The sequence below is a fragment of the Echeneis naucrates genome, chromosome 1 (assembly GCF_900963305.1).
Source record: "Echeneis naucrates chromosome 1, fEcheNa1.1, whole genome shotgun sequence".
In the NCBI taxonomy this organism is placed as follows: Eukaryota; Metazoa; Chordata; class Actinopteri; order Carangiformes; family Echeneidae; genus Echeneis; species Echeneis naucrates.
Genome location: NC_042511.1, coordinates 24,004,652 through 24,032,631, shown reverse-complemented (window position 1 = coordinate 24,032,631; position 27,980 = coordinate 24,004,652). Strand labels below are relative to the sequence as shown.

General features: G+C 41.0%; 1 protein-coding gene across 8 annotated transcripts; it reads right to left on the bottom strand.

Annotated features, from left to right (window-relative positions):
- Positions 1–54: 54 nt before the first annotated feature.
- rbm47 (RNA binding motif protein 47) lies at positions 55–27,749 on the bottom strand. 8 transcript variants are annotated; one of them, XM_029499990.1, is made up of 8 exons: positions 27,623–27,749; positions 26,216–26,423; positions 6,539–7,411; positions 6,062–6,392; positions 5,599–5,622; positions 4,953–5,162; positions 3,004–3,197; positions 55–2,705 (listed from the first exon to the last, which is right to left on the bottom strand). In XM_029499990.1, the coding sequence occupies exons 3-8, from the start codon at positions 7,385–7,387 to the stop codon at positions 2,454–2,456; spliced, it is 1,860 nt and encodes a 619-aa protein (XP_029355850.1). In that variant the 5' UTR covers positions 7,388–7,411; positions 26,216–26,423; positions 27,623–27,749; the 3' UTR covers positions 55–2,453. The 8 variants fall into 8 exon arrangements, with proteins under 8 accessions (XP_029355850.1, XP_029355841.1, XP_029355867.1 ...); XM_029499981.1 differs by lacking the exon at positions 27,623–27,749 and adding an exon at positions 26,966–27,190; XM_029500007.1 differs by lacking the exon at positions 27,623–27,749 and adding an exon at positions 26,966–27,190 and having other exon boundaries at positions 4,953–5,159.
- Positions 27,750–27,980: the final 231 nt, after the last annotated feature.

Here is a 27,980-nt window from a genome sequence, read left to right as displayed (position 1 = left end):
CAACCCCCCCCCCCCCCCCCAAAAAAAAAAAAACAAAAAAAAAAAAAACACATGAATGACTGTTTAAAAACTATTGGACACTTTGGGAAAAAAAAAATCTACATTTCTTATCTGACTAATACAAGTTGTAAATTAAGAAAAGAAATATCTTTTAGAATATATTATACCTTTTCTTCTCACTTCATACAGAAAACGTGTAATGCATATATTAAATATATTCTCACTGTTGTCGCCAAACAAGAAAATAATAAAAGCACTTTGACAACAATTTTTCTTTCTCAATGCAATCCAGTTTATGAGGTGAGCGAAACAGAAAAATGTAGAAAATAAAACAAATTCGTCTCACTCCTGTGGATGATGGAACTTCTCATTTAAATTCTTGGATCAAATTATAAAATGTAAAAAAAAAAAAAAAAAATCTGAGGAGTTAATGGAAAATTGCAAGTAAAATCTCTTCAGGAGCCACGAATAAAAAACAAAACATACAAATTGTCTGCGTTTTGTTACATGAAGATGGCTGTTGTGGAGTGTGACTTGCATCTGTAAAGTTTACGTTAGTAGATAGTAGATACAATACATATGCTCTTTGTATGTATCGGCATGAGGTATCTCTCCAGTTATTCCCAGTTCAAATTCATACTATTTTCAACATGCTGAAATTTTAAAAGTGCCTTCTAAACATTCATAAGGGTTATTTTATCTTTAATGCTTTATCAGCGAGAGAAATCTTGCATCCATATTGCAATTGAGAGATGCCATCTGGCCCAGTTCAAACATGAACTCATGTTAAGTATTTAATATCTCTTCATCTGAAAGTGGCAAGTCTCTTGCCCTTCATAAATACGTTTAAGTGCACCTCGGTCAAGCACAGTTTGGAGGACAAGAAATAAAGAGGAGGCAGACGTGGAGCATTACTGCAAATAAGAGACTACAGGAAAGAGGTAGTCTTTACACATCTGATTGCATGGACTGGAATCTATTCATCTAACAAAAACACAGTAATACCACAAACCTGGTTCATTAGAGAGATGAATGGAGAAGATGGAAGTCTTTCCCTCCTTGTGTTATGGCAGGCACAGTGAAAGAAAAGAGTAGCACACATATGCAGATGAAAGGTCCCGTATTCAGGCCCAGAGATGATTTCTGACGTCAAGAGACTGGAGTGTATGCAGCAATAAGATTTTGGTTAGCACTGGCAAATGCAAGATGACTTTACAGGACAGAGTGCTACAGTCCATACAGAAAAATGTCTCTAATTTCTGTCCATATTTGTTCAACTTTGAAAGAAACAATTCCAAAAACAGTAATAAGGCAGTAATACACAAATGAAAAATAAAAACAACAACAAACAAACAAAAACAACAGCTCTGTATCTGTTCAGTCTTAGACCTCTGTGAGTGCAATTTCAGAGGATGGGAAACATCTCAGAGTACACAATGTTACTTTCATTAAGGCTTATAGATAAACCATGAAGCAAATTACTGAAAAAACCTTCAGTTTTCTTTCTTTAGTATTTTGTTCCCCAGGGAATCTGTCACAATAATATTAGTAAGTTGGCTACTTTTCTTCAAACAAACCAAGACAAATACCACAAATTTACAAAGGTTAAACTGAAAACATTAAAAACAAGCTAATTGTAGGAGATAAAAGAAAAAAAAAACCCACTCACAACCAACATTTAAAAAAAACCAAACAACAAGTAAAAGAATGTCAAAGGTACCAAACACGTGATGCACACACATTCAGCCAGTGTGGACGGACAGCATCACCCAGAGTGTGTAGCATTGTGTAGAATACTATATAATAATGACAAAAAACACTAAAAAACATTAGTACATCCCAAGACATAAACAGTTGTCAGTAGTTCCTGTTGTACTTTTACTGCTATTCAATTAACTACCCCCCAACTTCACCCTTCACACCACTTTGTAATTTTATTGTCATAGTAAAATGTTCCATCTTTCCTGCTCCAGGAAACAAATACCAACCCTAAATTTAAAAGTGAGACCTGCATAGGATAAAAACTTAAATATGCATCTTTCTCTTCATAAATACTTGACTGTACCTTCAGTGTTGGCAGAAAATAATGTTTGTGTTTGTGTTATACTTGTGAGTCATGTTGATTGTTGGGGAATGTCACTGTCACCACAAAAGGGCTGGTCTCCACAGTGGAGTGGAGTGTCTTCTATGTGTGCACGATGTTCAACAGTGAGGCACAGTGCAGATCATACGGTCGCCATGGGTCCAGGCTGCAGAGGCCAGAATGTGGGACAAATATACAATTTCTTTGTCTGTGTTCTAAATATTGGCTTCAAATGACATTCCTTCAGAGCTCACAGCGGTTCATAAACTCAGGTTGTTTCTATATGATGAGATAGACTTCAAACTTTTCCTGCAGCAGTTAAGTCACAGACAGGAAGGTGTTATTATGTCATGTGGTCTGAGTGTCAGGATCAGTATGTCTGGTAGATATCGTGGATGGGCAGCTGGAAGGCAGTGGCAGGAAAGGCTTGTGGCACAGCATAACCAGCGTAGCCTCCATATGCTGCTGCCGCCACCGCTGCATTCTTCTGCAGAGCAGCCAGAGTTGCTGTGTTGGCAGCGTAGTTTGTGATGGGAACATACCCAGCTCCATACAAGCCGCCAGCTGTTGGAATACGCTGTACATTGTGGGCCATGGCATAAACGGGGGTGATTGGACGGCCCTGGGAAATGCAGGTGGAAAGAAGAGAGAGTTTATCAGTTGTAACCATTATTATTAATATTTTACCCCCAAGCTTTAAAACACAGTGGACAATTGTTTGAGTTCTTACCTTGGTAAGTAAGTTCAATAGAGATGAAAAACCAATCAATAAAATTAACATTTAAAATTTCAAGAACCAGATTTGTTTGTAATTTCAGCTGTTGAATCCACGAAAATAGCAAAAAGTAATTAAATCACTGGAACCATCCCCCAAAACAGCCTTAATGAGCATGAATCATTCAAACATTTGTCAAACACACCTGAAAAGGTGGGGGGGTGGAGACAGCAGGCAGGACGGTGGCAGCAGCAGCAGTAGCTGTGCTGTGTTCAGGGTGTTGCATAGCCAGGGGGTTCATAAGGTGCTCCACTGAGTGCACCTTCCCCTCCTCCATCAGCTTGGCTCCCGGAGCTGCACTGAACACTGGGTACTGCCCACCCAGAGTCGGCAATGCCACTGCACAGAGACAGAAAACACAGATGAGAGCTTGGATACCAGACTGGACTGCAGCAGACCAAAGCAACAGATAACGTGTTAACATACGTGGGTTTAAAATACAGGAAATAATAGGACGAGACAAGCATGCACCCGTAAAAAGGGAATACCTACATCAGGGGAAAAAATGGAGGTGATGAAAGATAAAAAGGAGAGAGGCAGTTTGGAAGATATAGTTTAGGCAAGAAAGAAAAAAAATGTTGTTTTTTTTCTGCATTGTGGTGTGATTGGGATTATTTAGTACTCAAATGTGGATTAACCCTGGTGTTCCATCATATGCACATATACGCATGCACGCAAACGCACACAGTCAACACAACGTCAGTCATTGTTTAAAAAGTCTTTTGAATCTGGGTGTGTTCCCCTGACTAGTGATTGAGACCTCCAGACTGGAGTCTGGACAGTTAACAGCTGGGTTAAAAAATGATCATCTGATCAACATGGGGTTGCATGAGAGTAAATGAGAAACACATTTGGTCAGTTTAGTCCCTGTTGTCCTCGACTGAAGAATAACACCTGTGTGCGCAGTGTCATTTTACATTTCTACTCCTGACCTTTTCACCTGTATTTCCTGTACGGTGTAGAAAGACATTTAACAATCTAGTAAATCCATGCACAAGAATACCTTATCCTGCTTTTTGTGTTTCTCTTTTGTCATATTTCAAACTGATGGGTTTTTTTTTTTTTCATTCTTGAGATACAGAGGAAAGAAAGAAAAATAAATAAATAAAAACATACCACCGTGCAACGATGTGGCCACACTCTTCCAAAAGGGTCACTGCACTACACTATATACTTTATACTTGCAAAACAAAACTTACTGTAAATATCAATCAACAAATCACATTCAATACTTACAGTGTACTGCAATATGAAACAGTATGGAAAAGAACTTGCTGTACGTCTGGTATTATTCTTTATGTGACAAGAACAGATTGGACGTAAGAGATAAAAGGAAATAAATCTTTATAGTGTACAGTGCAGTTAGGCATTTTAACTTCATTCTTGACTGAAAGAGTTTTAAAAAGGCAAAGCAGTTTTACACACGAGTTTAAAAGCTTCACTTTTAAACCATCTTTCATGGTGTGAGTGAAGGTCTTTTTTCCTGAAGAGAAAAGACAGCATGCTACACTATTAACTATGTTTCAGTCAAAAGATGAAGTTGCGTAGCCGACATGTGTAAAAGGAGATTCTGCAAGCACAACTAAGTATGACCACGTTCAGACAGACAACAGCATTGCATGAGCTGCATTCATGCCACTCAACCATTGTGTCATATTTTTCTTACTTTGTCATCATTCGACATATCATCAAGTGCTACTGTGATTTGGTTGAAAAATCCTTCCAAATATTAACCAACGAGCTTTTTGATTTTTGCAACAATCGCAATTTTTGCAAGTGCTGTGTTTAATCTGAACAGGCAATTTCCAGTATTAGCATAAAAGGGAAAAAAGAGAGAATAAAGACAAGGCATAGTAGCGACTTTCCGGTCATGTTTTCAAAGGACATACACGTACTGCTCTTACTCTTGACTGTCAAGAGAAAGGAAGTCCTTTTGCATATAACCATCCAGCAACCACCAATACCTCAATTTGAAGAACTTTTGAAGAACAAACCACACAGGACTGAGAGAGACACAAAAATTAAGAGCTTAAAGGTTTGGTTAAGGCCTTTAAGGTGGACGAGGATATGGAGTGATATATCTATCTCACTGACTTGTGCCAGGTTTGATGCCAACAGGATTGACGGAGGCAGCGAGCTCCAGACTGGGCATCAGCTCATAGGGCTTTTCGGGCTGCTTGGTCTTGCCCTCATGGTAACGGCTGTAGATGCCACGACCGGCAGAATAACCCCCCAGGTATGACCCTCGTGGTCCAGGGGTACGGTTACCTGTAGCAGCACGACCACGACCTCGCACAGTACCTGCTTAAAATACAATTAAAGTAATATAACGTGAGGGATTGTAGGTTTGGGCTTGGGCTGCACAGCTAACTTATGCTAAAAGTTGCGTATGACAACATGAAAATCAAGATTTAACAACGAGTTTTGAATTTCTTTAAAAAGAATGTTCCTATTAGAACATTTCTCAGCAATATCTGCTTGAGTTTGGGTTTGTATTTTTTCCTTGTTTTTCGTTCTTTGGGTACATTGTGAACTTTTTCTTCCGACTCTTGGATTCATGGCTCTATGAAATGGATTTCTAATGTATACAGCTTTGCCAAGATTTCTATAACAACCCAGCATGAAATGGGAGGTGACAGCACAGCAAGAAAAGGGTGGTGTTAGAAAATGTATTGTAAAATGTCAGAAAAGCTCATTGTTCATTGGAGGGATAGGTAGGAATAAGGATGTGAGAGATTACCATTGTTCTGTATCATTGGGGATCCTTTGGAGAGAAAACCAAAACACAATGATTGTTGAAAGTCAAGACGATTGTCCTGCTACCACCCAAAGACCACATTTAATCAATCAAAGGTAATGGGATTAGCTTTCATTGATCCATAACCTTGTTACTTATTTCCATTTTAATAGCAAATGTTTGATTTTAAACCACAAACCCTCATCACGTTAAAGATAAAAAGAAAATTCTACTCATCGAAAATTAAATCATGATTATCTTGGTCATCGTGACCGTTTCAAATCATAGCACCTTATTGGTGGTTTGTTACTGCTTCTATAGCAGCAGCTTACAGGCGTCATCATGAGAGCTTTAGTTATGCATTGGCCCAGTGAGTTTCTGCTGAAACCAACATTTACTAAAACTGCTGGTGTTCAGAAAAACGCTGGACAAATAATACAATAAAAAAAAAAAAAAGTATTCTAACCTTTGACGAAGTAGTCCCTGTTGGGTCCAATGAGGGTGTTGTAGGGATAGCCATAGTAAGCCAATGTGTAGGGATCACACTGGTATACGTAGTTCTGCTGAGGAGCTTCTGGAGTGGCAGCGACTCCCCCTTTAGAGGCCTTCTGACGTGAGTACTGCTCTTTATCGACTGGCTTGGCAAGCGTCACCTCAATGCAGGACCCTTCCACCTCTGTGTTGTTGAGGTGGTCCATTGCCAGAACGGCGTCCTCTCGAGAGGTGAAGTGGACGAATGCGTAGTCACGGATTTTCTTCACACGTTCAACACATCCAGGGTTCCACTGGCTGAATACCTGCATGGCAGAGACACAGGGAGTATTAGTCTTGCTTGATGTACTCAAAAGTCAAGCCAACCGCGCCTTCTTCATGTCAGATATAATTTTTCTTTATCAAATCCTTCATAGTTAAACTTGTAAACTGAGCAATCAGCTAATCTCACCTGTCTGATTGTTTCCTCACTGGTCTCCATCATTAGATTCCTGACGTAGAGGATCTTCACTGTCTCCATCACATCTTCATCCACATCAATCTCAGGCTCAGCCCAGTCAACTGCAATCTGGTGACCCCACAGCTGAATACGTCCAGGCATCAGCTTCCTGCGAGCCATGGCAGCTGCACGATGTGACTCATACTCCACGAAGGCGAAGCCACGGTTCTTCATTTTGTCTGCAGCACTGGCGTAAACTATCACATCTAGCACACCTTCGGTCACCTTGGAAACCTCCTCTAAAATCTCCTCACGCTTTTTGGTCTTGGGGATGCCACCAATGAAAAGACGGCAGTTGTCCACGGAGGAGCAGACCCCCAGTAGCCGCCCTGGTCGCACCTCGTAGTTGTTGAGCTCCCGCACGGCACGTTTGGCCTCGTGCTTTTCTGTGTACATAACAAATGCATACCCTCTGTTCTTCCCATCAAAGTCCATCATCAGTCGCATCTCATAGATGCGCCCCACGGACTCGAAGACTGGGACCAGCTCGTCCTCATAAACATCCCGTGGGATTTTTCCCACAAAGATTTCACATCCCCGTGGAGGAGACGGGCCATTCCAACCGGGAGGTGGGCCGTATTTACGCTGACCGTTTTCCTGTACCATACTGTAGCCAGTACGGTCCATCAGGGCAACCAGCGCTGCCTCATTGGGAGCACCTGCAACGCCCTCAGGTACGTTGATCTGTCCGTGAAGAGAGTGGTGGGAAGCGCCAGAGGAGGGTTTGGAGGGTTTGGAGGGTTTGGACGAGGCAACGTTATTGCTCATGGTCGCTGAGGAAGCAGAATCTTCGGCTGTCATTCTGACAAAACCATCCAATCAGTTCTGGACAAGCAGAAGGACAAACGGAGAAAGGTTTATTCTATCCCATTACCATTATCATTTAATCAACAGACTGCTTGAAACTAAATTAATACCTATTTGCAGGCACAACCATATGCAAGATTACCAGCCTAACAAACACATGTGTCTTGGAGAGATCAGTGAAATACAGCATCTATAAATCCCCAGGGCCCCCTCCCTTATCAGCAGTTTTACAACCTTGTTTTCTTGAGCTCCTAAGATCCCTTGCTGACCTCCGACTCCTATTAGGGAGACTGAACGGCTGTAAACCCAAAAAACATGAGCTCAAGGTTCACTGAGTCCGACTGGGTCACATGCTCCTTGTGTGTCTGAGGTAAGTTTGTGTAAAATATGGCTCTACACTGTGACTAAAGCTGCACATAGTAATTTGTCCTGCACAGGCACCTGTTGCACACACTCACCACGAGATGGTGTTGGACTTTCAACCTCGATTTATTAATATGAATGTTACACAATGTGTGGGGACCCGTACTTGTGTTTGTGTGTGTCTCTGTGTGTGCCTCGCTTCATTATGAGCTGCAACCTTATATGAGGAACAGAGAACAATCAGAAATCGGCTTGAGAAGCATAAACCTCTTATTCTGTTATTTTCCGTCACTGCCAGTATTCAGAATGGAAAAATCCGCAGCATTGTAAACCCCCAAATCTCCACCAAGGCATACAACAGCGAAATAACAAATCACAGCAGCCTACAAAAGGAGCCTTATTCTTTTTTTTTTTTTTTTCAGACTAAATGTCATGTAAGCAAATAGGCCAAAAAAACCTGTTCTAAGTTAGTGTTTGTTAATTTATGCATCAGAAGATTGGCTGGGCTTTTAATGGAGATAGGTGAGGCAGTCAACAAAGGTAAATCACTACAAAGCCACGTAACCGTGGTAACGCACACACTCTTTTGACCTGACCCGATATCCTCCCACCCTCCCCTCAGATACACACGCCTCTTCAGGTGCTAGTTGGCCGACGGCTGTAAGGCTTAGAATTACCTGCAGACTAGTTCACACCTTTTCCACATAGGGAGCAGCAAGGATGGAGAGATTGACAGACTAAAGAGACAGATGCTTTACATATCAGAAGCAATGTAGAGTAGGCATTGTCAAAATAATGAATTAAATCTCTACTGAAGTCAACATGATTTCATTTATTGTTATGAAAAGCTCCGACATCCTCCTCCTATGTTTAGGCAGCATTTGCTTGCCTCATGTAGACGCAGGTCGAGATGGCATTAGATCATTTAAAAATACTGTGCTAGGAAATATTAGGGGGACATTTAACATGAAGATAAGCATTTTCACTCCGCTCAACAAAGACGCCTTTCTCTTTATTGTATATAAAGAACCGCATTACTCCGGTCGCTACATTAGCTTATGACATTAAAACAGCATTTTTATGACTTACTTCTGTTTCTTTGCTGCTTTCCCTCTCTGCTTCTGCTGTTCAATACGCCCTCCCTCTGTCCCTTTTATTGTGTGAAGTGCTAACATGACTCCATCTCTTATCTACCTTATCTTGCCAGAGTAATGACAAAGGGAGGACAATATTCACTTTGGGAGTTCTGCTCAGTGATAAAAAGAAGCTAAGTGACACTGTGAGGTCGACACGTTGTAAAACACACTGTAGTCGGGGTGAGACTCCCTTCTGTGGATATTTTGTGTGTCAAAATGATGTATTCAGTATTCGGTCCTACCATGGGGTAAGCTACTTCCTGCTTTTGACCCCTTGGCGATATTCCTAACTTCCTCAGTGCTGACCACTGTTATGCTGAGCTTTTCCTTTCTTAGGAGAAACTCAGGAAATCAGAGCACTTATTGTGAAGCGAAACTCTGACAGTTTGTTATAATCTCCCTTCCTCTGCATAAAGATGACAATAGTGACTGTGTATGTGGGATCTTTTGGCATCAAATAAAGACAACCAGGAGTAACAAAGGGAATAGGGAAGTAACACAGCATGGAAGAGGAAAGACGACAACAACAAAAAAAAAAACAACTAAAAAAAAAAAAAAAAAAACAGCTCCAATCTCCTACAGGGGTGTATGCATGTTTTAGTGTGAGTGTGAGAGAGAGACTGAGAGGAAGAAATCTGAGGCAGCGACAGGTAAATTATTAACTTTAGTGAAGACAAATCCCAACCTTTACTCATAGACCATAAGGATTTGCAGCTAATGTAAGAGTAAATAAATGCACAACTAGAACCCCCATCATGAGCACTGACTGTATGTGTGAGACCTCTTTTTGTTGCTGCACAACACAGCAACATCTCAGAGCTAACCTGGTCAGAGGTTATGAGAGGGTCAGACCAGCTTAGTCTGCCCACAGCAAGTGAAGGAAGTTAAAGAGCAAGGAGCTGATTGTCCTCCAGTAATTGCTGTGGAGATTATCCATTACATTTTGTTCATGATTGATAGAAGCACCTGATTTGCTACGTATTAACAGCATGTTATAGCAGACTGAATTGTTTTATGAGCACACAAAAAAAGCTTTCACCCTCTCCATAATACCATAAACACAGATGAGACCACTGAGAGCAAATTCCATCTTTTCCCATCTCTTGTTTGTGTTGCTGACCTCATGCTAGATCAACAACACTGCCAAGTTTTGTTTTGTTTTTTTTGTTTTTGCAAGTTTTTTTGTCCCAGGAAAATTAAGAGATTTCCTCCAGAAGCTGACAAAAAACCTCTCTTGTTGCTCGCAGTTTAAATGAAGATTATAGAGCAAAGCAAATCCATGTGTAGGTTGAACAGTATGGAAACAATGCAGCTCTCAGTTTGCTGACACTGATCCACTGTACTGAAAAAAGCAGGCCTTAGCAAGCTGCCATATTAGCCAGACACCTGAACATGTGGACCCAGCAGCCCCTAACAACAGTGTCACAAGGCTGCAGAGTAGGATCAATGAAACTCCAACGCTTGAGAGTCCTGCCTTTTCTCAATACACAACACACCCTGGAGATATCACTGCAGAAGCTGAGATACCAAATGACTCATACCTACACCATTTGACAAGTAAAAAAAAAATCATTTTTGGAGTGCACACCACTGCAGTTTTCTCATTTCAAGACGTAGAATCCCAAACAAGAGGAAAAGAGCGAGAAAGGCAGAAAAAGAGAAAGAAAGAGGGAGACGGAAAAAGAACAAAATATTGGGAAAGTTATCATCAGATAGTGTTGAGATGGGAGGATAGCTACCCCAGTTTCTTCACAGTGTTCTGCTGTTTGGCTGCCTGCTGTGGGAGTATAAGTCCACCTCCATGACAGACAGGTACAGCCGGGCACTGAGCACAGAGGCCGGCCTCCTCCACAAACAAACACACACACACACACACACACACACTGAACCAAAGCTTCAAGCATGAGTTGATGAGGGTGGAGCTAAAACAGGTAAATTTTATGAGGTTGAATCTAAGTGGATCCCAGCCATGCTTTTTTTTTTTTTTTTTTTTTTTATTCATTACTTTATTTATTAGAACATTTTATGTGTGTTAGTGTGTTTGGTGGAAAGCGGTTAGTTGCATTTCAGGGAAATTTAAAGGCAATTTTTATGACATGTTATACTTATTATCGAGGGAATTTTGATACCTTTGTCATATGTCAGCTGCAGTGTCTGGTGTTTGCTAAAGATAGAGTTTGTTTGATTTAGCCTTTGTTGTGAGCCCAAAAAGCAGACTCTAACCTCGAGTTTGAAAACACTGAACTGAAATACTGTATAAGCCAGTACTAATATTTAATGTTGCACATAATAATATCGTCCATGCACATTTTTCTGTAGAACGAGAACCTTTTAAATTTTATACCGTGTTGTTACCTTGTATTTTAAATGCAGACAATTTAGATTTGATGGAGCAATATATAATACACTGTGGTACCTGTTGCATAAACCTAAAAATATTGACTCTGTCACAGCATATGACTTCAGAGGGAGGAGAAGGGGCTGATGGGGAATGCAGTTTTAATAAATTTATCTTTGCTTTCTGCTTAGATTTGCAGAAATTTGGAAATAGATTGGAAACATTTAAACGTGGGTTTGAATACTTCCTCAAGTAGTTGTCTCACTGAAAGGATATTTGGAAAGTCTGACTGGGAGTTACCACAGCAGTGATTTATGTCATGTCAGCACAAGACTACAACTGTGTGTGCATGTGTGTGAGTTTTGTACATAACAACGGTGAACATGTTCCTTGCACAGCTTAGCTTAAGCAAACAACACACCTCACCGGGCAGTCAAGAGAGCAGACAGAGATGACAAAGGAAAAAAAATAAAACAGCAACGAGAATTACTGTTAAAAAAACTTGCAGCACTGTCTGAAAGTGGCAAGAAAAGAGGGAGTGACTAAAGGAGAGAGAGAGAGCAGATTTAGTGAAAGGGATGGAGAGATGATATTCACAGTGTGTGGTCAACAGTGTGTTGAGTTTCAGGTGCTATTGAAACCAGTGCTGCTCCTTAAGGACTGAGTAAATAGGCAGGAAGAAAGTCTAGTTAGCATAAAGACCAGAGACTGATTAATGAACAAGAAAGAAAAGATTAATGCTCAAATGACAGAGAGAACTATGCATGGACTGTTAAATACCACTTAAAAAAAGCTATCAGAACTATAAGCACAACATCATAAGGAGTGAGCATAGGAAAGTGTACGAAAGAAAAAAGGTGCGTCTATCAGGGTGTGTGTAAAAATATGTTCAATCAAATCTTTGAGTGTGTTTGCAAAAGCAACAGTTTGTTAGGGAGGGTTAATAAAATCTGGCCCTCCACTAGGCCAAGGAGAGCCTCAGTGAAAAGCAATCAGCAGCCAGATATGCACCAAAGAGTTTAGGCGCTCCAGTCGCTGCACAATGAGACCGTCGACCCTTCAGGTCAGCAGTTAACTGTTAAACCCAACAGGAATATTTGAGCAAGAGATGTGAAGAACATTTATCTTAATCATTGTTCATGTTCACTAAATCATTTGTCAGGCAGACACACGCACACGAACGACCACATTAATCCTTCTACCGCATACTGCTCTGCTCTGTAACAGGTCTGAATTTGTGGCGTTAATTTTAGAGAGATTTAAGATTTAAATTAAAACACGCAATGTAATGAATTGAAATGTGTACCACTTCCTGGTTGTGTTGAATACAGCTGATTTGTTGAGGACTGTATTTAGGTGCATCATGAGAATCATATTTACAAAATGACACCATTTTATCTCACTAATGCGTATTGTGTGGCGTTCTATGGCACAGTGAGATGAGATTTGTTAATAATGTAGAAAAATACAGAATATATTTTCTCCTTTAAACTCAGCAGCCACTGAATGACTGGTTGTGAAGGCAGATCAGATCTTACAACCGTGACTTTTGCATTTAACAGAATACATTTGCCTATGACATTGTACATTCGCTGAGGCTCACTTCCTTCTAACTAAATCATAAGTAATCACATTAGAGAGTGCTTCTTAGACTTTGTTGGTTATCTCTGATAAGCTGGTTCTCTATTAAGGCCAGGGTCACACACACACACACACACACACGCACACACACACAAGGAATTTGCGACATAGACAAAAACCCTGCTTAAGCAGGAATAAAGTCAGCAGTAAAGTAGTGCTGGTAATCAGTGTCTTGACCAGAGGGTGAATGACTGTCATCTATTATTGCAAGTCATCCATATAAGTAAATGAGTAGCGTGTCATAAGACCAGAGGACCTGCTGTTTATTTCTGAATAACAGTACAACCTGAAGGAGAACAACACACTGTGCTTTTCTGCTTTTCTCTTTTCGGTACAGTTCCACCAAGACAATCAGAGAAATGGACCAAAGAAGAGCTTCCTGAAAACCATACCACACACTTATTGTCTCGGCTCACATACAAAGAGTACAGTAGCTGAGTCAGTTGTAGTATGAGACTGAAAGTTTTTCAAACGACGGACGTGCTGAAAGAAAACTGACAGTTACGGCTGATCCCTTAGGACACATAATATGCTCGCTTCGTGACCCACACAGTTCAACTGTCAGCGTGCTGACTGCAACAGCATGAAGCAGGATGGAGAAATAAGTCGCACAGCTGCTCGAGGAGGTGGAAGCTCTGGCATGTCAGAGCCAGAACTCAGCACAATTAGTGAACATGTTGGTAGATGGTGAAAATATCCATACATCAGTTTTTTTATGGCTGTCAGCACAGCAGAAAAACTGAAAACACCAACAACAACAAAATGTTCAAGATGAATAAGGAGAGGTTTTTTTTTTTCACAAAAACTGTAAACTTTAATCAATGCAGATTAATGTTTTTGTTAATCCGTTCATAAATGAATCATTTATGTAATAAGTGACATCTCAGCAACCGCTTTCAATTCCCCAATCATCACACACTTCACCTGACCCTCACAAACCAACCTTTCTCACTTTAACTTGAATGTTCAATTTCAGCACTTTCACTTCAACTCACACAGAAACCTCTTTCACCAATGCAGTGCCTCTTGACATTTTTTTCAGATTGCACAGCTACAAACACACAGCTAGAGAAGTAGAAGAACGCCTTTTAAAAACTTTCAAATATAATCTACATTTTACAAAATGTGATGTTTTTCTTTTTGCTTTTTTTCAGCCCTGCCACTGCTGCTTTTGCTTCTTCCTCTCTAATTTTCTCCACTTATTTCCTCTCCTTCCATCCATGCTCCTGTCACCCTCATTCCTCTGGTTCACTCAAGCTCCAAGAAGAGCAGTGGGGAGGGCAGGAGGGGGAAATGGAAGGTGCAGAGAGGAGGCCTAAGTGAGATGGAGAAGGGAAAGAGAAAGAGAGCTACAGTGTGTGTGTGTGTGTGTGTGTGTGTTTCTGTTTGTGTGTCGGGGGGGGTTGAAGAGGAGAAAGACCAGATGGAGAGGAACGAGAGGGGACCAAATGTTCCCCTCCGAACTGCTCATGCAGGCCTCCCTCCCTCAGTGTTAGAAAGCCCTTCAAAGTGAAACTGGCCTGAAGAATTTCAGGTCAGATGGAGTGCGTAAGTGGCCGCCTCCAGCCCACCCCAACTTCATCTCTGAGGGGTGATTCCAGTTCATTTACTCTGTAACCCCCCCCCGGCTGCATTCAGGACCCTCACAGTTGTCTACTAAAAAAAACACAACACTACTTACACACCATATCAGTCGTGCTTTCTTTTGAACACCATCAGTGTTGATACACCACAGTATTACCACCAGTCACAGTCTTCAGATCAATTATAAACAGAGGGGCTTTGACTTAAGTCCTAACATGAAGCCTGACAGGATAGAAAGGACCGAATGTTGCCACACATGTACCTTCACACAGCTACACAGTCATTACTAATCATAAGAGCTTTAGCATTAGCTGAAAGGGGCTTTGCAGCCTTAGGCAAACACATTCCTCAGGCTAATCAGCTAGCCTGCTCAAGGCTGTAGCAGACATTACTACTGACATAGACATTATCACACTCTTGTGATAAAGGCTTTATTGGGCGGCTGTGAGTGTGTGTTCTTGTATATTTGTGTGTGTCTAGCAACAAAAGACCAAAAATTGTCATCTGTGGCCTAATTTAAATTGTCAGCTTCCTAACCTGTCACATACATTTATTCCACATGCTAACAGCACAGCTAAGCCTCGTGCAAGCTTTTTAGTCAAACAAGGGTCCACCCCATCAACAAACACAGTTAGGTGAGTGCGTCTCAGGCTCCCATGACAGCACAATTAATGAAAAATGAAATTCACTTTCAATACAATTATTATACTGTATATATCAAATTGTGCGATCAATCATTTCAACAAAACAAATTAAACACTAAAAATAAAAGGCAGCAAACATTATGTTAAGCAAATGTAAATCCATATCACTGGATTCTATCACACAAACATATACACACACACACACACACACACACACGCATAGATGCAGCACAAAACAAACAGCTCACGCAACCAGGGTAAAAGTCCACATATTTTATGGTGGTGAACCCGGAAGCCTATAAGTAATAATACCAGCCTCTCCAGGTACTCACTGAAGCATTTTTTATCCCCCACCCATAATCCACACACACACAGTGCCATGCCACTCCACTGGTTCCACTGGTTTCATTGTAAAGACATCTTGATCTTCATTGCAGGCATTGATTGGTTTAAATGCCTTTGTTGGTATTTGTTGTTATTTTGTGGTTTAACAGGGAAGTTTGGTAATCTGAAATTCTCTCCAGACAAAGATGTGTGCCAGATATTTCCTATCTCTATATTAAAAAAAAGAAACAAAAGCATCGAGCACAGAGGCAAAAGTTACAAGAAAGCACTGAGGTCATCTACCATAAAGAGACCAAACACTTTCAGAACATCAAGTTACTAAAAAACTTAGATTTTCCAAACATCAAACATTTTTCAGGGTCAAGTGGTCTTACAAAACAGAAAACCACAGCGTGACACAGCAAGACATCATGGAATTTTTTCCCAGAGACCTTCACAAAAACAAATGTTAACATTGTACCTGTATCCCACACTGAGGAGCGAAGATATCGACAAGCTGCCCAAGGAGATGCAGTCAGTAAGGGATTTGTTGTTTTGGGGGGGAGTCCTGTACAGTCACACTTGTCTAAAACTAACTCTGTCTCTCTCCATTCACTGTCCTTTGGTGTTGACAAGCTGCAGCAGTAAGAGTCTCCTCACCTGCTGCGTCTGAGTGTTTGAATGTGGAGGTAACCAAAGGTGGTTTAGTGTTTACTCATTCTCAATGGCCAGAAGAAAGAGGTGGGACTACTCAGTACAGGTAACCCCCCCCACTTTTTGCCTTCTTTTAATCTCTCTCTTGCTCTCAGCTGATAAGGAATAAGACAAAAGGGAAGGGAAGGGGTGCAATGACAAAGGGTGTGACAAAAGGGGATGATTGACAACTATCAGGGAGGTCACAAAGACCTTGTGTTTGCATGTATTCACAGTTACACTGTACATGTGTGCTCAGCTCTCATTATTAAATAAAATGGAAAATCCAATCTGCGTCAGAGTACAGCACAGAAGGAAAACACTGGAGAGACTTGTTGGAATTTGCTGTTTTGCTTCTCAGTGGTACAGGCCAGAAATTTCCCAAAATGCAGCTTTTCTCCCAGTCAAAGCAACATGCTTTTTTTGGTTTTGGTTTCCAAATCTAGGTTTTTTGTTGTTGTTTTTTTTTTACATCAGTGTTCAGTTAAGACCATCTGAACTGTAGGGAGGTCGGCTCAACTGCACAAGATACAGAAGTGCTATTACTTTTATTTAAGCTTACTTTTAATGCCTTCATTTCTAAAACAAGGCGCAACCACGTATGCAAGCGTATGCAACCACACTATCAGCTCCTCGGCCATCTCTCCACCTTAATCTACGTTATACAGACCGTGCTTTGAGCAGCATATCAACATGTTTGCAAAAACAGTGCTAATATGCTGATTTTCAGTAGGTATAATATTCGCCATCTATAGCCAGTTTAGCATTTTGGCATGCTAACAGTACAACTGAGATCATAAGGCCTTAGCCAATAATTAGACGACTTGTAGATGAGCTGATGAGACAGAAAAAAACTCAGCGGGTCAACAAATGAGGATTCATCCACCTGGAATTAAACCTCATGGCCGCCCACCCGCAGTGATCTGAGATCAAACCTATGTAAGGTAACCATAAAAAGGTTAACAGGAGGTCAAAGTTCATCAGAGATACATGATATGGCGTTGTAGGTCAGTGGTTACCTCCTTAAGAGCACTTCGTTCGAGAACAGCACTGTATTTAATCCAACCACACCTATTATGAAAAAAGGAGCACGGGCTGAAAATATAAAGCTTTAAATGAGACAACATGACTTCAGAGTCTGAGGTGTTTTAGCATAAACCTGTTGTGAGCTGAATTTGAAAGTTTTCTCTGAGACCATCAATGATTTTTCAATTAGTGTGAAGCATGAATGGCTTATTAATCTTATATTTATTATATTTATTATATATTATATACTTATATTATAAGTACAATAGCCGCACAATTTCTGTGTCTGCAAGACATTTCAGGCTTTGTCAGAGCTTGCAATATTTTAAACAAATCAAGTTGTTTTGAATGAATTTTTTTGTGAAAATTTAGTTTAATAAGCTTGATCTCTGTAGGTTGCCTTAAGTGTGGTTTTAGCCCCTTCACTGGTAACACAGTGAGAAATACAGCTGACCCATTCCAGTCATATTTTACAGCAACACAGAGAGAAAAGGAAGGAGACCACATTGACAATGTCTGGAAGTGTACGTAACCCTAAAGAGAGCAAGGCCTATAATCTTATCTAGTTGGGGTGCTATTGTACTCCATCTTAAGTGTGTGTATGAGTGCATTTGTGTGTGCAAATGCCATTGCACAAGTGACACATTAACCAATGACTCTGTTAATGAAGGACGTGCAGGCACTGATTCTCGCCTTTTTGGCAGCACACACACACACACACAGTCAATGCAGATAGCCAGTTCAAAGTTTACAGATGGAGAAATCTCTTCTCTCCCAAACAGGGTGTAAAAGGGTTGGAGTGAAGGCCATGTCCGGCCATAAATCTATTTTAAAAGGTGGCAAACTGATGACTTTATTACCAGCACACTGTACCAAACAAGCTCACTAATTGTTTATTCTACCGGCTAAGATCACCCTGCATCAACTTCTCACCAACTTTCACAAACACACACCATGGGTTGCTGCCTATTTGTTGTACCTGTGACTTTGCGAAGCATTTTGAGTAACTTTGGTAATTTTAAATAAAGTTTGACTTGACTTGCAATTAGAAACAGTAAGTAAACAAAAGAAATTAACAATAGCCTTTAAGTATGAGCAAAATCACAAAAAGATGTGCTAGAAGTGTGTGTAATCAAGACATCTCCCATGCAGATATGCCAAAGACGCACACAGTCAAGCACAGAACAGGAGATATCCATCAGCTCAGTGGAAATAGAGGTGGGAGAACTTGCCCTGCAGGTCCCATACGAATCCATACCCAAGTTTCTGTGTGCTGTGCTGTTGGCAACAAGACTGAGAATACACACACAAGGTACCAATTGTGTGTGAATATTCAAACCTAACCCTAACGTCAGCTGGCATCAGTGAAACGTATAGCCTTTCTGCTTATTAATATTTCCACTAATATTTAGGGCGACAATTATTGTACTTTAATGATGTTTACTGGCTCATTGTGTAAAAATGATAATTAGAAAAAGCCAAATTTTTTGACAGACAAATCCTTGTCATAGAATATATGTATGTATGTGTGTCAGCACTCTTAGGTATAGAAACACATTCACATGCTAAATTGCGTGTCAGTTTCCATTTGGTATCGGCAGCCTTTTAAACTGATAACTCTGTTTAAAAAGTGATTACGTTTTCAGGGGCATAAAAATTGCTATGCAGCTAGCCGTTAACTTTGAAGGTTTATTACTATGATGCATGATTTGAAACTAGATTTACAGTCAGTCAGACATTGTGCCATTGCAAGCAAATGCCAGCATCTACATCAGCCAAAACATTTAGTGTTTGGAGGCTTGGCGCTGTGTTGTATGTAAACTAACTGTTCATGCAAACATAAACATTAGAAAAAGGTGAATGCTCTGAGATGCATATCAGCCTTTTAGAATATTTGCCAACATTGGTGGGTCTCAAAACAATGGATTGCTTGTTTGTTAAGAAAATACATTCACGAGACAAAAGATTACACTTTCATTCACACCTCTTCAAATTTAAGCATTCTTAAGCATTCTCGATGACCGTTCGCTAAAATGCTCTGTATCCTACTTATTTTAAAAAATACATAAGTACAAATTTTTAAGTTGAAAGAAGGTCAGCCAAAAATCAAGACTGACACAACATGAAATGGAAAAAGAGGAATGCAATTTTTTTTCTAGTAATGAAAGAAATTCTAAATTGTTGTCTATACCGCTTTATGTGGAGATACTCAAAAATACTTGCACTCAGCCGCAGGGATCTAATAAAACTAAAAATAAAAATAAACGCTCATTCATTTCAAATCCAATTGAAACTGAACTCACTGATGTGACCTACAAACAAAAACTTTAGCAAAATCTCAATTTAGATGGAATGCCCTTATCTGCTGCCACTGCTTGTGCTCTCGAACCCCACTCAATCTATTTTAAGTGTCAGCGTCATGAATAAATCAAATATTACATTCATCTTGAAATTGAGATGGACCTACGTTCAACCTCATGAAAATGAGCTGTTTTAAATCCACCCTCAGAACTCATGCTTGAACCTCTGCCTCAGTGTCTGTGTGTGTGCCTCTTTCCTGCTGTAACACTTCCTCATTCAAAGGCTCGCTTCACATCCTGTAACGACCATTAACCAATCTCAGCATCCTACTTATGATAAGCAATAATGACTCAGCACAAACAGAGCCTTTCTATTGTGCTACACACACACGCACACGCACGCACAAAGGATCTGACATTTTTTTCTTCCATCCTGATGAAAGAAGTTTCCCCTTTTGCCTAGAATTTGGTCAGCTGACAGACCGGTCATGTGGCTTTTCATAAACCAATGGCTGAGCAACAGCATTGTGTGTTTAGGTGCTACAATCACTGCCAAGGTCAAGGAGACAGGGAAGGACAGACGAAGAGAGAGAGAGAGGGGTATTAAGAAACGGTTTAAAGGAGCTAAAAAACTTATGAGAAGCGTTCTCTACGACTTATTACCCCGGTGACACCATTTATTATCTGGCCAATGACTAGAAGCCACTGCAACGTCAGCATGGATGACTGTCCGCACTGAGAAAATATCATGTGACAGTGTGGAAGCAGCTCGTGGATAAAATATCAGACCCAGCTGAAATCTGTGGTGATCCTTTTTACAACGGTGGCCTTGCTTTTTGAAAATTATGTTCTTATGTTGTTATAGTTTTTGTTTAATCATAAGACATAAAGAAAGACATCATTAATGATCATGTGTAGCAACAGCAGTGAAGTCCAGACTGACTGGTTTTAAGTAAATCCACTCCTCAGGCACAATGTGGAATCACTTACTTGAATATTAAAAAACGTGGCACACACAGTTTCACAAAGAAAGTGATGATTGTGATGATTATGTCATGGACTTTTCAGGTTTGCCCTTTTTTATATTAGCAGACTATCTTGTGGATAAACGACCAGCATTCAGGTTGCCAAAACAGATGACAGACTTAACTGCGCACTCTATAATACAAAGGTTGTGAGTTCAAACAAAGCCAAACATGCCAACTGCACAGAGATTTGTTTGGATATTGTATTTTGACTGTATGTGCAAATGCGTCCTCCTGATTTAACCTCTTTTTGTTCTATATAGATTCGATATAGAAACTCAGTACATTTTCATTCAATTGCACGATAATTGCTTATCATGCAATATGTGTAATTACAAAGATTTACATGTTACAAAAATTTACAAGTGACAAGCATATGTCATAGCGTCACATTTATGAGCATACAAAATTTATATGCAAGTTTGACACGCATATAAAGAAGCTATTCAAAACTGTAAAAACCAGCCTGAACTGCTTGAGACTTATCAGGTCATGTCTCTCTTTTAAGGCAACTCATCTATATCTGCATTCTCACTTTACAAACAAGACCAGAAACCACTAAAATGGCACCACTGCAAAGTCATTGAAAAATACAATTTGACTTTTTCCAATTTGAAAACGTTCCCCTTCTTAAAAATTTAAATGGACTGGCCCCAAATGTGATGTCTCAGATCTTTAAAAAGACAGACAACTCTAGGACACTGACAAGGAGCAGAACCAACCAGAACTGTCAAATTCCAAGGTGCAGGACAACATTCGGCCAACCATCCCTGTCAGTGCAAAGTACACACTTATGGAATTCCTTACCATCAGAAATGAAATCTCAGACAGAACTAAAGAGGCTCAAGCAGCAGCAGAAATGTGAACATGAATTTCTTATAAGTCATTGTTAATATAACAGCACTTTACTCATGTTAAATGTGAAATCCAACTCCTGTTTTTATTAGTAATTGATAACTGGAACTGTGCTTATCTTTTTATTGTACTATTCACTGCATTTCATAGCATTTAGTATATTTTATTGTATTCTGGACGTCTTCTTCTTCTAAATAAACATTAAAATAAAAATAAAAAAATTAAATGTTCTGACCTTTTAACTTCCAGTCAAACGTGAACCTGCAATTTTCACCATCCCTTCTTTCTTGGAAAGACAAGTTGTTCTCTATGACACCCACACACGTACACACACACGTACACACATGTACACACCCAAGAGAAAGAAAGACAAACAGACAGAGAGACGGGGAGCAATCTGCAGAATGTGAACAGAAAGTAAAGCTGGCAAATGTGAGCAAAATGGTGGCTTAAATCAGTGTGTCCACCTCGCACTAACACCCCTAATACAGAAGCCTTAATCTCACAATAGCTAACCCGCCAAACAGTGTCACATATACAACACTGAAACAGGTTTTATGATGAGGGGAAAGAAATCCTGAGAAACTAAAACCCTTTGTGCCATATTCTTCACACTATGAGGCGCACTTAAAATCCCTCAAAATTCTCAAAAATTGGCAGTTGCTTTATGTGTGAATTCTTGTTGTGCTTACTGACCTCAAACTAATTTTGTGTGGTACGCTGCGCTCAAAAATCTGTCAAAATGTTTCAGTGTGACTTTAGTAAACGATGAAGCCGCCCCGCTTGGCGGATTGTTGGAGCATTCCCAGCTGACACAGGGACGTTGTGTTAACGTTGGTCCTTGGTTGGATACGGGTTCCAACATCAGACAACATTAGATAACTAATTGTGTAGTGCTGTCAAGCAACCACCAGCCAACATTTAGCCAGTGTTACCTCACTATAATCAGACGTCATATATGTTTTACCATGAGCCTTCTGTATGAAAGTAGACCCGCTCATTTCATATCGCGCCTTATGGTCCGCAAAATACGGTAATACACCTGTTCACCTGCTCTGACACCAAATGACTGAAACTACCCACAAAACAAAGAGGAGAAAGGAAAAAGGGAGTGCGAGAACAGAAGAAAGAGTGGAGAAGTGTGAAGGATAGATGAGAGGAGGAGAGCGAGGGGGAGGGAGGGATGAGCCTGATGGTGCACATGTGTGTGGCTGCCTACTCTTTGCCATTTTGTGAATGGGTTCACAGAGTCTGTCTCGGCCCATGGAACATTCCATTCTGGCAAGGTGGGGGGCAGAGGACATGTGTGTGTGTGCATGCATGCGTACAAGCACAAGTGTGTACGTGTAACCTCTGGGTTATGTGTAAAGTTTTGACATTGTAATTTAACTTTGTCTCCACTTTGCCCAACAATAGCTACAGCCTTATGCTGTGCATTAGTTGTGTGTTTGTGTGTTCATGTGTGTGTGATTATGTCTTATCATGAGCTGCAGTGTAGTATCTGTAATTTTTATCCCCTGCACCCACCCTACTCACTTCCACACACTCAAATCCCTCAACACCATCCACATTTGCCTGCCGTCCCTGCCAGAGTCAAATCCCCCACTGTACCCGCACGCACACATGCGCGCACACTAACACACCTTATCACTTGGCCTGCTGTCTGGACAACTAGCCCATTGTGTGTAACAACAGGTATGCAGCGAAGAAGCAGTTTGAGGACAGTCCACTCGCAGGCTTAGTGTGTGTGCGCCTGCATGTGCGTGTGTGTGTGTGTGGGTTTTAAATGTAGACGTTTTTTTGTTTTTTGTTTTTCAAGACAGACAAACCCTTTAACTTGTTTGCCTTAATCATAACACTAAAAAAGAAAAAACTGCATCAAAGAGTCAAGAGTCAAGCGCTAACCGAAGAAACCGGCAGTGAAATGAAGCACAACAACAGAATTAGTGCATGAGCAGGTTGAAGGGCAGAGGAGGGAAGGAGGGAGGCGAGCAGCTTAGGAGGAGAGGATGGAGAGTTCAGCAGTGTCACCACATGGATGGTGGGGGGGTTACACCAAGGTCAAAGGTCGTCCAGCAGAAGGCGGGGGAACAAGGAGACAAGGGGGAAGAGGGGGAGGAGTGTTGATCCAGCCTTCACACTGTGTGGATGTCACCTGTTTACACACTCAAGAGTGTGTCAGTCCTGCCACGTTCTCAGAAGAGAGGCAGTTGCACAAACACAAGCTCATGGACTCGCTATATTTACAAAAAAATAAATCATCCTGGCAAATAATTTTGGTTTCATTTATGCAGGTTTTGGAATATCTGTGTCCTCAGCAGCATGGAAGTGAGTGGATGTGTCTGCCGTGTCTGACGTGTCTCTATATTTCAAACTGTTTTATTAAAGCAAAATTCTTCCAAAACTCATTGCTGTGAGTGATTAATCTTTAGGACGCAACATTGTGCTTATAAGTGTAATATTTCCAGGAAAATGCCGATAAATTTCTTCTGTATTGTTTTTCAAGTAAACCCTTCAGATATCTAAAAACCTGGATCATGAGACAAAGCTGACAGATGTGACATCAGTCAGTTTCTGTCAGGAACAAAGGCATTATTATCTTACTATAAAAACTCTCAGGCAGGAAGTCAGAGATGATAGTAGGGTCAGCAAAGTTTGTTCACAGCCCATTTCCCACTGCCATTGTGGTATCCTTTCAGCCATGACTAGGACATTTACCTACCTCTAACTGCCCAAGTTGTTTGCTCAACATCACAATAAATGTGGCAGATTAGAAAACTATAATGTACACCATCATGTTTCATGGTTACAGAAATCATCCTGCCAAATTTTTCTTTTCTTTTTACGTCCAAGGGACAAATTCCTCTAGTGGTCGATGTTACCAGCAACATGTTGACATAAATATGGGAGGCTTCTGTTCATTGCTCTGTTTGGTTAGAGTTAACGTCAAGTCATCAAAGTCATCGTAGCCTCATAACCTTAACGATGAATGCACTATGTGTTATTGTTTTAGCCCTAATCCTTCAGTAAGGTGGAAGAGCTCTGAGTTTTTAAAATAGATTTCCTTCCCAAGAATCTTTTGGTCTTCTAATATTTTAAGGATCAGGTTGCTGAGCATACAGATTTTTTTGTCTTAATTGAACAGCTTCCCTGTTTTTTTCGACCTGCATGTGCAACCCTGATTTTTACCTGCTTCAGCTTCCTCCTGTCTTGCTGTCGGTCAGCGTTTTGTCCAATCATAGGGCAGCTGAAGAGGGAGGTGCAGGGGAGCGATAGAGAGGAAGAATGCGGCCATTGTGCTTTCCAAGTATGTGTGTGTTTGTGACAAACAGAAAGAGGGAGAGCGAAGCGAGAGGCTGATCAGATCTTGTTACAGGTGTTTCATAAAGCGGACAATGGCGCAAACAGATTCCCTCTCTCTCTCTTTCTCTGCTGCATTAGTAACTTTTCACAGCAGTTTTTTTTTTTTCTGGATTAGGCCGATGCCTTTGTCACACACACTAGACTGAATCTGTTCTTTCCCGTCATGAGCATGACATAGTCATGTGACAGTCATGTGACATATACTATGTGTGTACTTGTGCTACTTGTGCAGTTGAAGCAGTTTCTCTTCCTTTGTGTGAGCACTTTTAAAGCTTCCTGCTTTAAAAAATAACTTTTGTCAAGTTTTTATTTTGCTTTCTGTTGCCCTGTGTTTCTCTAATATTGTCTGTCTTCTTGACATAAACACGATACCATTAAGGTCATGCTATCAAATCTTGCCTTGGACGTCTGTCTGTCCCCTTTTTTTGCAGTTACTTGTGGAATGTGATATGGTGGTTTGAGAGATAAGTATCATTCTGAAAAATGCTTCACCTCTTGAACCTACTTGTACAATCAGTAATGAACTCATAGCCATTGTGTAAGTGACATATACGCACACACACTTCCATTTGAATAATTATCATTCTCGCATACTAACCATTGAACTGGTATCTATTTTTGGTTTTCATGTTTTGCATGAGGCAGTTTTAAAGAAACCATGTGTCATCACTTTATCAAGTCTGACCAGCTATTCAACACATGTACACTTAGAGCAGCTTAAACATGCAGGAGTATTTACAGTATTCACAAAGTCAACCATTGGTTGAGATGGAAGACGCAGACACATACAAACACATTCACTCTCCTGTCAGGTCATCCACAATGAGTGAGCAAGAAAAACTAACTTTAGGCTCATCCCTCCACTAAAACTTCTGCTAAAACTGGCACCTGCACACTAATGATCAAGATTTTGTTCATTTGATTGGCTGGAATAAATAAAAATCAGATCAGAGTTTCATCAAATACTATTCCAGGCATACAGCTGATTTAAGAGAGCTCGCCAAAGTGCAGCTAAAGAAGTCTGAGGTGAGTGAAAACATCAGATGGATGTGAACCTCACTGCCTAACTGCTCACAAATGGAGCCGATATGCACGTGTCTACGCATGTATATGCTCATACAACTACATTTTGTTTGTATAACAACAGGACACATAAGGCTAACTGTCACCCTGCTTAACCAGTTTGAAAAAAACACACACACTGACAACTAGACAAGAGAGCAACCGATCTCACACACACACACACACACACACACACACATCGCCACAAAAAATAAACATTAAGTCCCTGTTCCACAACCTTGTAGTGAAGGTTACAGCAGTCAGCTGGGTCAGAGTGAACACTGGACCAGCTGAAGAAATGTCCTTCCAGATACCCACTGTGTGTGTGTGTGTGTGTGTGTGTGTGTGTGTGCGCTCCAGATGAGAAAACACACCATGTCCCTCAACTTGCCTTATAGCAGTACTGTTAAAAGTGAGAAGTAGACTGAAAGAGCAGATAAAGAGACAGATGAGGAGCTCTCAGCCAACCTGTAGGATGATGGGATGTGTAGTCGCACTTGGTTCTTCTGCTGCTGTTCAAAAGCAACAATCCAGCTTGTCACTTTCTCATCTTCCCTTCCTCTTCCTCTCCTCCTGTCTGTCAGGTTCGCTCTGGCCTCTTCTTTGCTGTTGAGGTGCCTCCTCTATTTCAATGACAGGTCCCCCAGGGTACAATCAGAAGAGATCTCAGACACATCTACACACAGAGAGACACAGAGACACAGACACACTGAGCGAGAGGACAAGTCAGAGTTTCTGTTCTCCTTTTGGTGTTTCTTTGGATTCTGACTCAGATCCTCTGTGTTTGTCCTCTGCTCTGCGATCAGTCACGACAATGCTTGTAGACGCAACAGCAGGAGACAAGAGGAGGGGTGGGTGGCAGGGTGTGGAGATGTGGGAGGCAGCACAGGGGGGCACGAGGTCTTGAAGTGGAGAAGAGAGCAGAAGGTGGTGGAGTTGAAGGAAAGAGCAAGAGCAAGAGGGAGAGGGAGAGAGAGAGAGAGAGAGAGAGCTAGACGGGAGGCGGGGGGCAATGGTAATTAGTGAGTCGGTACCTGACTCTCACTGACATAAGCCCCACATTCCTTACAACCAAGCAGGAGGAGGAGGAGGGAGCAAAGGGAAGAAATTAGAAAGAAAAAAGTTTTGAAAACACAAGCCAAAACACCAATGATTCCAAGGAGCACATCAGACAAGACCCACTCAATCCAGGAAGAAACAAAAATCTGTCTTCCTCACATCACACCGCAGCTGACGCGTCATTCAAGTCAGGGTTGCATGATGGGAAGTGAAGGTCCTGCTGCTGCTGGAGCTTCAATGTCCATCACCAAAACTCTCCAAACACTTGAGCTCAGGGATCTAGTCTTCTTCTTCTTCACCGTATATCATTTCAGAAAGTCTCTCCATCTGTCTGTCTCTCTTGAGCTGTGTATGGTGTACACACTGCCTCCTGCTAAAACTCACCAAACCAGAATCTGACTGCCTAAACCCCCAACACACCTCCCTTCACTCCTCCCTCATATCATTCCGGATGGGAAATGCTATCCTCCTGTGGCCCTGGCCAATATGTGCGTGCACGCATGTGCGTGTGTGTGTGTGTGCGTGCGTGTGTGTGTGTGTCTGCAGAAAAACAGGCAAACCTGAATCATAGCCACCAGAGCAGCATTCCTCTTAAGGAGTTTCCTGCACACCTAGTCCAAAACCTCTCACCACATGATCCCATCCACCACATGCTTATTACCAATGATCACACACAAGCCAGCTTGGACTCATTCACAAACACATATACACCCTTGAGGTCATGATGACATGCTGTCTTTATGTTATAATGACGTACATACTGTGCGGTGCTGATCCCTCTGTAATGACATCTCTCAGTAATAACAACTCACTTACGTCCTCTCAGATTTCTTGTGTTCAACTGTGAGGATGACACAGACATTTCTGACTCCTGAGCACGAAAGCCGAAATATTAAATGTCCAATGCAACCAGTTTTCCTTCTTTTGTTCAACAGGCGCCTGCTGTAAAGCTGAAGTGAAAGCAAAACAGTGAAGATAACCAAAGATATACAGGTTCAACTGGTGTTTCTTACTCTCCACCTTCATATTTCTTTCCCACCCCGCCCCACTCATTATTCCCCTTTAGTTTTGGCAATATCATACTTGTTTGATCATGTAGAGAAGTTTCAACACTGCAGACCTCCAGCATTCACTTCTGGTTGAACATGCTACTGTGACTTTTTCTGTAAATGAT

Coding starts and splice junctions, on each gene's coding strand:
- rbm47 (XM_029499990.1), bottom strand. CDS start 7,387: ATGACAGCCGAAGATTCTGCTTCCTCAGCGACCATGAGCAATAACGTT. Junction 3,198..4,952: donor TGGCATCAAACCTGGCACAA/GTCAGTGAGATA, acceptor GTCTCTGTGCAG/TGGCATTGCCGACTCTGGGT. Junction 2,706..3,003: donor CCACCCCCCCACCTTTTCAG/GTGTGTTTGACA, acceptor TGCATTTCCCAG/GGCCGTCCAATCACCCCCGT.